The sequence below is a fragment of the Maylandia zebra genome, linkage group LG3 (genome assembly GCF_041146795.1).
Source record: "Maylandia zebra isolate NMK-2024a linkage group LG3, Mzebra_GT3a, whole genome shotgun sequence".
NCBI lineage: Eukaryota > Metazoa > Chordata > Actinopteri > Cichliformes > Cichlidae > Maylandia > Maylandia zebra.
In genome coordinates, this window is record NC_135169.1 from 53,205,266 (window position 1) to 53,217,439 (window position 12,174).

A 12,174-nucleotide genomic window follows, 5' to 3' on the forward strand; every position below is an offset into this window, starting at 1 on the left:
GCAGGTCTGTCCTACCAGAGCAGTTCACCTTCCCAGCTACTGGTGAATCAACCTTCCATTCAGGTTCAGAGGAGTTGAAAAGTTGGCAGTGTTCCTGGATGTGTTGCTAAGGCAACCAAACAAACTGTCTCGCTCTCAGTGATGCTATAGGGCCACAGTCCAGAAGAATGTGTAGTCAGTGGCATCACAAGCATAACCATTGGTCTCATTCTTTATGTGAGCGGTTGTGTTCTTAAACTGCCACCAGTAGTTGTTGAAAACCCATGCGGCACTGGGTGTGGTTTGCTCTGTTCCAGTGCGCTCCCTGTCATCCCACTCAGGGTCCACAGGCTCAAGAAGATGCACAGCACATTCCCAGCCATTCTGATGAGTACCTGTGGCTCAGTTGGTTTCTTCACCGGATTGAGACGAGGGGCCCTGGAGGCTCCCAACCCCCCCCCCCCCCTTTGTACCCGGTCTTCCTGCCACTTACTCCGAGCTGGCCTGGATGTGTGTCACCTTGTTGCAGTGCGCTTGATATATCCGAGTGTTCCTTCCAGCAATCTTCACTGCTGTGGTCATTGTCAGCAGCGCCCGATATGGACCTTCCCACCATGGACTGGACCAGCACTTCCTCTCCATGGCCTTATCAACATCCAATCTCCAGACTTCAGACTCTGCTCCTGCGGAGAAACAGAATCATCTGGCAGATCATTTGTTCTCGAGACTTCTTTACTTTTAAACATTTCAAGCATCTAATCTGCTAATATGCTCTCTCTTCTGCTTTTCTATCATCACTACAGAAGACTAGAACTCTAAATGCTCTAACACAGGGGTGCCCAATCCCGGTCCTCGAGAGCTACCGTCCTGCAGCTTTTAGATGCATCCCTACTCCAACACAGCTGAATCAAATGGTTTGATTACCTCTTCAGCATGCCATCGTGCTTGGCAAAGGCCTGATAACAAGCCATTCATTTGATTCAGCTGTGTTGGAGTAGGGATGCATCTAAAAGCTGCAGGACGGTAGCTCTCGAGGACCGGGATTGGGCACCCCTGCTCTAACATATGTAATCTCAAAGAATCAGGCCGTTCTCTGTTGGAGTAATTCTCATGTACATCTTAACTAATTCTATACAGTCTAATCATGTCCTGCCTAAATCTTAACTTTACTGTTCTATTAGTTCTCTCTGCCTGCAAAAAGGTTTTTTTAAAAGTATTTAATAATCCTAGAGTGAGTATAACGACTGCTCATCTCCCTCCTGTTGAGACATGGCATAGGCCATGGCTCAAAATAGCAGCAGTCTTATACAAATTATTAGGCAATAGTGGTTTATCACACAGATAATAAACACCAACCTGCAAGCTCGCTCCTCCTGTAAGTCACAACTGTTTTCCTGCAGTAGGTGAGTGGCCCTATATGTCTGCTGATGTTGTACTGCTAAAATGTGAACACCATGTTTAACTACAGCTGCCTCTTTTGTGATCTTATCTGCAAAAACTTTCCCTAATGCAACTGGATCTTTCCCTCACATGTGTGCTGCACAATTACAAACGGCAATTCCACTTGTTAATAACACTGCCTCCAGCAGATTTTGCAAGAGTTTGGTGTGTTCTGCAGGTTTCCCTGTCGAAGTTGTCACACCTTGTCTCACTCACTGCACTACAAAGAAATGTACAGTAGCAAATACATACTGCCTATCAGGGTATATTGTCTCTCTACAGCATGACACGCTTCCGTTAAAGCTAGCATCTCTGCTGCTCAAGCAAATATGAAACATGCTAGTTGCCCTACATAGATAACTTTCTCACTGTCTACTACAGTAAAACCTGTTCTAGTCTGTCCCTCTGCTGTTGTAAAGCTCAAACTATCAACAAACCAAACCTTTCCCTCAACGAGTGGCACATTCAGTAAGTCATCCCTCAGCTTACACTTCTTTTCCACGTGTTCTCTACACTCATGAGAAGTGCCCTCCTCCGTTGGCAAAAAGGATTGGACAGATTCAGAATTGTGCACCACTTTATGGTAATATGTGTGGTTGTGAGAGTAACAGTAACATTAAAGACAAGTGTCTTGTAGGTGACAGAAATGTAAGTTTAGTCTGCAGTAGTAGACATCTACCTCGTGTGGAACTAACAATGTCAAAGGTGAAATAAACTGTTGAAACATTGTACAGCTTAAGCTGCTGCACATACTGATCTCACGCATGGAGGTAAAGCATGAGCAACTGGAGCTAATCTTTTAGGATAGTAAGTTACTGGCTTCACTTGTGGAAAAAAAAATGCTGTTAGTTATTTTACAGTCACCTGGCATTTGTGCTGTTCACAGAACCACAAGTCCATCGCTGGACCTCCTCTGCGCTGTCACTTATGGAGCTTGGCACGCTCCCTCAGGTTCTCATTTTCCAACGCTGCTGAAGATTTTAAGGCAGAGCACGTCGTACCCCTTAGTTGTCTTCCTTAACGTCAACGTCGAAACTCTTTCATCTTATTTAAGATTTGCTGTGCAAAGTCTCCTTGTGACAATCCTTTGGAAGCCCAGTAGCACAGCTCTCCGTGCTGAAGGTGATCTCTCATCCTCCTGAAGACTCTCTCCAGGCCTCAGCTTCCATCTTGTGGACAATCCTCTGAGTCACTCCTTCTCGTCATGGCACCTCACGACATCTACAAATGAAAAAAAATGACACTCCTCTCGCCACACGGCTTTCGCCATGTGTCAACTCCCCAATGAGACATGTACAAGAATGTTGCACAGTCTCCCTAAAACAATCTCCAGGGTTTGTCCCTTGGAGCAGCTTCACTCCAAGCTGTAACCCTGTGTAAAAACATTAGTCAGCACTTAAATGTTCAGCTTGTTTAACTCCCAGCTCCTGTATCCTAGAAGACAAAGTCTTAAAATTAAAACAACTTCACATTTGCAACCAACTATAGATCATAAGAGTAATAAAGTATTCAGCATCACAGAGACAAGGATCATTGCAGGTTTATTCTAAACTCATTAAACTCCTACTTTTTCCCATAATTTGTTCCAAATTATTTAACATCTCAATGTCATTCCACATTGTAATCAGTGACGTCCCTTAAGTTTGTCACTCACCATGAGCCCAACAGTGTGGTCAGATAATGGGCCCCGATGTAACTATTCTGTAACCACTGCACATCTGTTCAATTGTCACTCGTCTGTCTGTGCTGAATCCTTTACAAGCACTCTTAAAGAAAAACAACATTAGCCAAACACAAGGTTCATCCCGGTTGTCAGGTGTCGGCCATCCAGATTCCAGAGGAGCTGTGAAAAGTCATAAAGTTAACACTCGCTGTGGAAAAAGTAACAATGGTCTCATCACAGTATGTCTCACACTGCATTCATTTCTTCCCTGTAACATTCTCTCAAAAACACAGTGTAATTTCATCATCAACATATAGCCTGTAACTACAGTTCTCTTCATACAAAATCTCAGTAATCCTGTGGTAGAGAAACATCATTAAGTTGTGTCCTGCTGTAAACCACATGATCAAATCACATGATTAACCATCTGCTGTAAAAAGAAATGTAAATGTTAGCGCTGCGCAGGTGTATACACTCTTTCTCACAGTAATCTCTGTGAGCAACACAAGGTAGTGAATGACACACACATGGTAAATTCACAGACATAGAATTTAAACTAAAAAGGTTACATTTTCAGAGTTCACATAGTCATGTGACCCAAGTTTCCTCCTGTGGTCTCCTTCTGCTCCTGCAACAGAGACACACACAGAGACACATCCACACCTTTGTCAGGTGGGGGTTGACTTCACACAATGGTGTTAAGTCAGTCAGTCTTGTCAGCTTTTGTCAGTCAGTCAGTTTCCCATTTATTTTAAAATTCTTACTCATTCACTCAGTGGTTCCTTCTTTTGCTAATTGTGGAAATTATCGTCGCATTCGTTTCCACGCTCAGCAAAACAACGTCATTTCAAAAAGAAAAAGAATTTAGACTGGATTTCCTCGTTGAATCCTTTTGGACAGGAACTTGTTTCCTAATTGTCCCAAATAAGTGACTTTCTCCTGAGCCCATTTTAATTTTGGAGAAGCTCACTTTGCAACAGTTTTCTCGACGCTTCGGTTCTAATCGTGCAGATCTGCTCAAACAAAGATCATCAAACAAAACTTTCAGTGCACCATGAAAGTAACAAAATAAAATAAAATAAAGGAAAGCAAAGGAAAGAAAGGCCTTGTTTAAGTCATGGCACGTGTTCTTCATGCCAGGGGGATAAATCGTAACAACCCAATTGGCAGGCTCAACTTAGTAACAAAAGACAAATCAACAGCCAGTTTAATCTCAAACATTCATCCAATCAGCCATACACACAACATACAGCATAACCCTGTTGTCTCAGCACATAGTAAGTTTCTTCTCATGTCACTCAGCTCACTCATTTAAGACCTCTCATCAGCATTCTGCTTTCTCCTCTATGATGCAACCATCTGTCCTCCTATAATATTCAGTCCACTAGTCTATGTATCACTTTCATCTTACTAGTGACTTGGACAAGATGACAAACAGAATCTCATGCTTAAGATGCTGTCTGGTCTTCATGAATATCATTTACTGTGTATGTGCATGTAGGGTTAGTATAGTTAATGCATTTTCTGTATGTTTTTGTGTTCATCTCTCACCACACTTTCATTATTCTCATCACTGCTTAAAACAACTCACATCTCTCTCTCTGTTTTTTTTTTTTTACTGTACTTTTCTCCAAAACAGAAAGCAGCATTACAGCTGTTTCAGACTTAGAAACACCAAACACTCTTCATGCTATCATTCATCCACACAACTATTTTATTTCTTTTTGTCCACTGGGCAGGTGATCTGCAGAATCATATCTGCCCCAGCTGGATACCTTTTCACACACACCATGACGTCAAACATACTCACACTCGCGGAATGGATCGGGAGAAAATCTTTCTTCATCTTCACACTCTGGGACAGAAACACCATATGTTTTTTTTTGTGTTGTGTCAGGGATGGATATGTGGTTGTAACGTTTGTGTTCACTAACTTTACTTTCTGTTTCCTGCCCTGCCTAGTCTGTCTTGGACTCAATGCTGCTCCTAATGTCTCTCCATACTCAGCCTTTAATTTCTCCTCCACCTCTGCTCTCTCACGCTCTTCTCTGGCTCTTCTTTCTGCTAACATTCTTGCTCTTCATAATGCTTTTCTACGGTGTTGTTCTAAAGTAGTTGCAGTGGATTGAGCTGTTTCATCCTCAGGTTTCACAACTACTGCTTGCAATATTGCTCTTTTAACATTCTGTGCTTCTCTTCTCTTTTGAGCCTGCTCCAGCCACAACTTAGCAACTGCTAACTGCAACTCCTTCCTCTGCTTCGCTTTCCCTGTTTTACCTGCTACACTTACAGCTATTCTTTCTACAAGCATTTTACACTTAACTTCCACTAATGTCCCTTCAAATCCATATTTTTCACACCAACAACCTACATACTGCGTGCTGCCCGGTAAAAATTTCTCCATAAATTTTACATCCCCTTCTAAGGCAGACTTACACATTTTATTCCCCATTACAAGACAACAATCAGCCACACTCACGCATACCACGTCTGGCCCGCACACACACACAACATAGGCCTATCGCTTGCGTCTGCACGCACAGCTAGCGCTCTCTGTTGAAAACTCTCTAACGCCCCACATGGCGGAGAAGCCTGCGTCTCTCTCATGCGGCTAGCGCGCTCCCGTACCTGCGGTCAATGCAGGGTCACGAAGCCGCTCTCTAAGGCCTTCTGTACTCACTGTTTGTTTACGTTCATGGGAAGAGTCTCTGGATCCTGTCAATCGTCATCCATCCCGAGGGGAGTTCAGGCGCAAACTTCCCGAACTGGTGACAAAGCAAAGTGAAACACCAGGGCTTTACGTCAATCATCCCAGACGTTGCGGTGGCGTCCTCTCCCTCTCCTCGGTGGATGCAATGTGTTAGGTTCCGGCTCCGAAGGACCAAATAAATGTTGGGTCTGTGTTTCCACAAACCCCGCTAATTCTAGAGACTTATTCATCATGAAGAAAACAAGACAGTCGATCGATCGATTATTTGCGCAAGGGAGGCCTCGTCTGTGTCCACCACGAAAATGACCCCCAGATCTGACCTCCTCCTGCTACCTTTTATTGAGAGACAGTTCACACAAAACACATCAGAACAAAGCCACGCCCACATGGTGATAAGATGTGTGAACTTCTGTAAGAGTGTGTGTGTGTGTGTGTGTGTGTGTGTGTGTGTGTGTGTGTGTGTGTGTGTGTGTGTGTGTGTGAGAGAGAGAGAGAGAGACCTCCTGCTGACCAAAGGGTCGTAAACCCAGGAAGCTTACATCAAAAGAAACAGATCTTTCAGATAGGATGTATCTACAATAAAACCTCCCCCAGCACAGAGTGGTTGGAGAGGTGGTCAGGATCAAAGGAATGGCTTTGATCCTACTGCTTGAACTAAGACTGTACAAATTTAAGAAACACAATGGCAACATTCAACAATTAGACTTAACATTCATCATATTTCCTCATAACCCTCTTTTGTCTGACCATTTGATCCCATTTGAATTTGCAATAAAGGATCCACAGAGTTTGGTGACAATAATGACAGTAGATGTTTGTGTGAAAGTGCTGGAAGCAAATTAGTGTGTGATGTTCTTTCAGTGTTGCACTTTGTAGACGCTCCCTCAGCACTGGTCTCACAGCCAGCTGCACATAGAGACCAGTGTTGTTAGTCCAGGTCAGAAGATGACTTGTTGGAATGAAAATGAGCTTGTAGTTTGTCTGCTTTAATAATGTGACTGGAAAAAGGTGTTGGACTTCAAATATGTCCATTTCTTTCACACTTCACCTTTAAAAGTGAAGCCTTGTGGTTCCTGGAAGGAAAAACACGACTTTTTCAAGTCTTTGTCCTGTTTTTATGATAAATGTACGACTTTAATGTGAAACATTCAGAGTTTTTTCTCTTTTTGTGTTTGTTTGAAGCTGCTTCCTGTTGGCTTCAGCTGTTTGGAGTTTCCATTTTCTAAACTTCTACATTCTGAACCTTCTTCAGCTCTGAACAGATGATGAAACACTGAATGATTTCAAGCTCACACTTTGTTTTAAATATTTTTTATTACTTTTTCAACAACATTCAAAGGTAGTTTCCCATAATATGCTGTTGTAATAGAAACCCTTTTCCCCCACCCTCACCTCCCGCTCTGCTCTCTTCCAACCAAAGAAAAAAACAAAAAAAAAACAAGCTCAAATGAAATATATATACAATTGTACCATATGTGGCATTTATACATAATTCAAGAGAAAAAGAAAAAAAAAGGGAAAGAAGAAAATATATTCAATAGGAACAAACAAAAATAGCATGCACAATGCTAACAATTTCCTCCTACTCCACTCTCCTACATAAGTTGTTCTATATTTACTACTTTTAAAAAATGTTTAAATGGCTTCCAAATTTCATCAAAATATATTAACTTATTTTTCAGAAAGTACGTAATCCTTTCCATTTCCATACACTGTGTCAAGGAGTTTATCCAAGCGCCAATAGCAGGAGGAACTGATGTTTTCCAATTTATTGCAATCATACGTTTTGCCTGTAATGTACAGTAATCCATAAACTTAATTTGATAGGTTGCAAGCTCACACTTTGTCTAATAAACTTACATCTTTCATTCTTTATACAGATTGAGGAACTGTGGTTTGTCAGAGATCAGCTGTGATTATCTGGCAGCAGCACTGAAGTCCAACCCCTCCCATCTGAGACAGCTGGAGCTGAGTGATAACTACAACCTGCAGGATTCAGGAGTGAAGCATCTGTGTGGTTTCCTGGAGAGTCCAGGATGTGGACTTGAAACTCTGAGGTCAGTCAGCATGTTTTAGTTGTGCTGAGATGAATATGATGTGAAAGTTGTGCTGACACTAAACTGCAGACATCAGGCTGATATTATACTGATCCACACTGAGGATCTTCATGGTAAAGTCTGTTTTCTTCTTCTCTGGTTTAGTCCATTGACTGCAGCAGAACAACATTCACATTTCAAACAGTGATACTCAACGTATGGCCCGCGGCCCACATGCGGCCTGCCCACCTTTCCTGATTCAGAGAGAGGGGACCCTGATTAACTGTGTAGTGTTCTTCCTCACAGTTCTAAGTATCAGACACAACAATGAATAATCCACAGCTGACTGTCTTTAGCAGGTCAAAGGTCACGGCACACAGCAGACAGTGGGAAATTGTATAACTCTGATCATTTATCAGCACATATCCATATGTATAAAAACAAAGCTGACACTGTGAGACTTGATCAGAGGTGTGATCATCACAGCAGAGGCCTTTGTGTCAAAGTCACTGAGGATCAAACAGAAACACATGAAGCAGATTTTCCTCTTCTGGCTTTTTATAGCAGATAACCTTCAAAATATTCTGCAGTCCATCAAAAACTGAAGCAAACCATGAATCAACATGTGAACATGAGCTGATGCTGCTGAAGTGAAGCAAAGTTACAGAGGTTTGATTACAGACACAGCTGAGAGTTTGTAATCTGTCATCATTTTAAAAGGTTTACATTTCTTCAGTATTGAACAGCAGAAATGAGGCTTTGTTTTGGGAGGCCGACAGCAGTGAACACAACAGCAGACTGGTGCATAATAAGCAGTGAATAATGCAGGAAACAGATTTTTGAAGGTAAACTGTTCTTGAAGTACACTGAGAGAGAGAGAGCTGTGCAGGAAGTAAACGTCAAAGTCAGAGAGAATTCATGACGATGTTCATCAAACGTAAAGCGTAGTTTGGATCTTCTTCTGCTGCTGGTTCACTCAGTTTTGGTTGGAGACAGATGAAACCTGCAGCTTCAGGATCTGTGAGCTGTCCACTTTCAGCCCCGACGGCGTGTCCGTGTACGTGCCGTCGAGTGAACGATCCACGCTCTGTGTTTCCATCTTTGTGTGTTTAGCTGCTCTCATTTACTGTTTTATCTGTTTGCTTGTTGTTGAAATACTTTTGGGAGCTTTAACCTGAGATTCTGGCAAAATACATTTATATTAAAAATCGATTCAGGATTGAATGAATCAACATCGCTTTATTCAAATTAAAACCATTTAAATAGGAAAATCCATTTTTTTTACAGCCGCCTCTAATGCTGGGTAATGTCAGCTGGTCCATGTGCAGCTGGCTGTGAGGCTCAGGGAGCGTCTACAAAGTGCAACACTGAAAGAACATCATCCATAAATATTGAGTAATAACTGGACTCTCATACAGCGAGACTCAAATGCCTTTAAACATCAGCTTATCCTGCTGATCCAAGTCCAACACTGAGTTTGTAAAAACATGTTTGTCAATCATTTTGTTTGGTTTCTGAGGAAAATGATTCAATAACTTGCTGCTAATACACATCATTTCATCATATTTCCTCATAACCCTATTTTGTCTGACCATTTGATCCCATTTGAATTTGCAATAAAGGATCCACAGAGTTTGGTGACAGTAATGACAGTAGATGTTTCTTTGAAAGTGCTGGAAGCAAATGAGTGTGTGATGTTCTTTCAGTGTTGCACTTTGTAGACGCTCCCTGAGCACTGGTCTCACAGCCAGCTGTACATAGAGACCAGTGTTGTTAGTCCAGGTCAGAAGATGACTTGTTGGAATGAAAATGAGCTTGTAGTTTTTCTACTTTAATAATGTGACTGGAAAAAGGTGTTGGACTTCAAATATGTCCATTTCTTTCACACTTCACCTTTAAAAGTGAAGCCTTGTGGTTCCTGGAAGGAAAAACACGACTTTTTCAAGTCTTTGTCCTGTTTTTATGAGAAATGTACGACTTTAATGTGAAACATTCAGAGTTTTTTCTCTTGTTGTGTTTGTTTGAAGCTGCTTCCTGTTGGCTTCAGCTGTTTGGAGTTTCCATTTTCTAAACTTCTACATTCTGAACCTTCTTCAGCTCTGAACAGATGATGAAACACTGAATGATTTCAAGCTCACACTTTGTCTAATAAACTTACATCTTTCATTCTTTATACAGATTGAGGGGCTGTGATTTGTCAGAGATCAGCTGTGATTATCTGGCAGCATCACTGAAGTCCAACCCCTCCCATCTGAGACAGTTTGACCTGAGCTGGAACAACCTGCAGGATTCAGGAGTGAAGCATCTGTGTGGTTTCCTGGGGAGGCCAGGATGTGGACTTGAAACTCTGAGGTCAGTCAGCATGTTTTAGTTGTGCTGAGATGAATATGATGTGAAAGTTGTGTTGACACTAAACTGCAGACATCAGGCTGATATTATACTGATCCACACTGAGGAACTTCATGGTAAAGTCTGTTTTCTTCTTCTCTGGTTTAGTCCATTGACTGCAGCAGAACAACATTCACATTTCAAACAGTGAGACTCAACGTATGGCCCGCGGCCCACATGCGGCCTGCCCACCTTTCCTGATTCAGAGAGAGGGTACCCTGATTAACTGTGTAGTGTTCTTCCTCACAGTTCTAAGTATCAGACACAACAATGAATAATCCACAGCTGACTGTCTTTAGCAGGTCAAAGGTCACGGCACACAGCAGACAGTGGGAAATATTATAACTCTGATCATTTATCAGCACATATCCATATGTATAAAAACAAAGCTGACACTGTGAGACTTGATCAGAGGTGTGATCATCACAGCAGAGGCCTTTGTGTCAAAGTCACTGAGGATCAAACAGAAACACATGAAGCAGATTTTCCTGTTCTGGCTTTTTATAGCAGATAACCTTCAAAATATTCTGCAGTCCATCAAAAACTGAAGCAAACCATGAATCAACATGTGAACATGAGCTGATGCTGCTGAAGTGAAGCAAAGTTACAGAGGTTTGATTACAGACACAGCTGAGAGTTTGTAATCTGTCATCATTTTAAAAGGTTTACATTTCTTCAGTATTGAACAGCAGAAATGAGGCTTTGTTTTGGGAGGCCGACAGCAGTGAACACAACAGCAGACTGGTGCGTAATAAGCAGTGAATAATGCAGGAAACAGATTTTTGAAGGTAAACTGTTCTTGAAGTACACTGAGAGAGAGAGAGCTGTGCAGGAAGTAAACGTCAAAGTCAGAGAGAATTCATGACGATGTTCATCAAACGTAAAGCGTAGTTTGGATCTTCTTCTGCTGCTGGTTCAGTCAGTTTTGGTTGGTGACAGATGAAACCTGCAGCTTCAGGATCTGTGAGCTGTCCACTTTCAGCCCCGACGGCGTGTCCGTGTACGTGCCGTCGAGTGAACGATCCACGCTCTGTGTTTCCATCTTTGTGTGTTTAGCTGCTCTCATTTACTGTTTTATCTGTTTGCTTGTTGTTGAAATACTTTTGGGAGCTTTAACCTGAGATTCTGGCAAAATACATTTATATTAAAAATCGATTCAGGATTGAATGAATCAACATCGCTTTATTCAAATTAAAACCATTTAAATAGGAAAATCCATTTTTTTTTACAGCCGCCTCTAATGCTGGGTAATGTCAGCTGGTCCATGTGCAGCTGGCTGTGAGGCTCAGGGAGCGTCTACAAAGTGCAATACTGAAAGAACATCATCCATAAATATTGAGTAATAACTGGACTCTCATACAGCGAGACTCAAATGCCTTTAAACATCAGCTTATCCTGCTGATCCAAGTCCAACACTGAGTTTGTAAAAACATGTTTGTCAATCATTTTGTTTGGTTTCTGAGGAAAATGATTCAATAACTTGCTGCTAATACACAACATTTCATCATATTTCCTCATAACCCTCTTTTGTCTGACCATTTGATCCCATTTGAATTTGCAATAAAGGATCCACAGAGTTTGGTGACAATAATGACAGTAGATGTTTGTGTGAAAGTGCTGGAGGCAAATTAGTGTGTGATGGTCTTTCAGTGTTGCACTTTGTAGACGCTCCCTGAGCACTGGTCTCACAGCCAGCTGCACATAGAGACCAGTGTTGTTAGTCCAGGTCAGAAGATGACTTGTTGGAATGAAAATGAGCTTGTAGTTTGTCTGCTTTAATAATGTGACTGGAAAAAGGTGTTGGACTTCAAATATGTCCATTTCTTTCACACTTCACCTTTAAAAGTGAAGCCTTGTGGTTCCTGGAAGGAAAAACACGACTTTTTCAAGTCTTTGTCCTGTTTTTATGATAAATGTACGACTTTAATGTGAAACATTCAGAGTTTTTTCTCTTGTTG

At 41.8% G+C, this 12,174-nt stretch overlaps 1 protein-coding gene across 2 annotated transcripts in view; it reads left to right on the forward strand.

The window, feature by feature from the left end:
* LOC112435746 (NACHT, LRR and PYD domains-containing protein 12-like) overlaps positions 1 to 12,174 on the forward strand; it is a 34,987-nt gene that overhangs the window by 14,623 nt on the left and 8,190 nt on the right. For both annotated transcript variants that reach the window (XM_076881994.1, XM_076881995.1), the window contains 2 exons: positions 7,673 to 7,849; positions 10,007 to 10,180. In XM_076881994.1, coding sequence (XP_076738109.1) covers positions 7,673 to 7,849; positions 10,007 to 10,180 — 351 coding nt within the window. The remainder of the gene's footprint in view (positions 1 to 7,672; positions 7,850 to 10,006; positions 10,181 to 12,174) is intronic.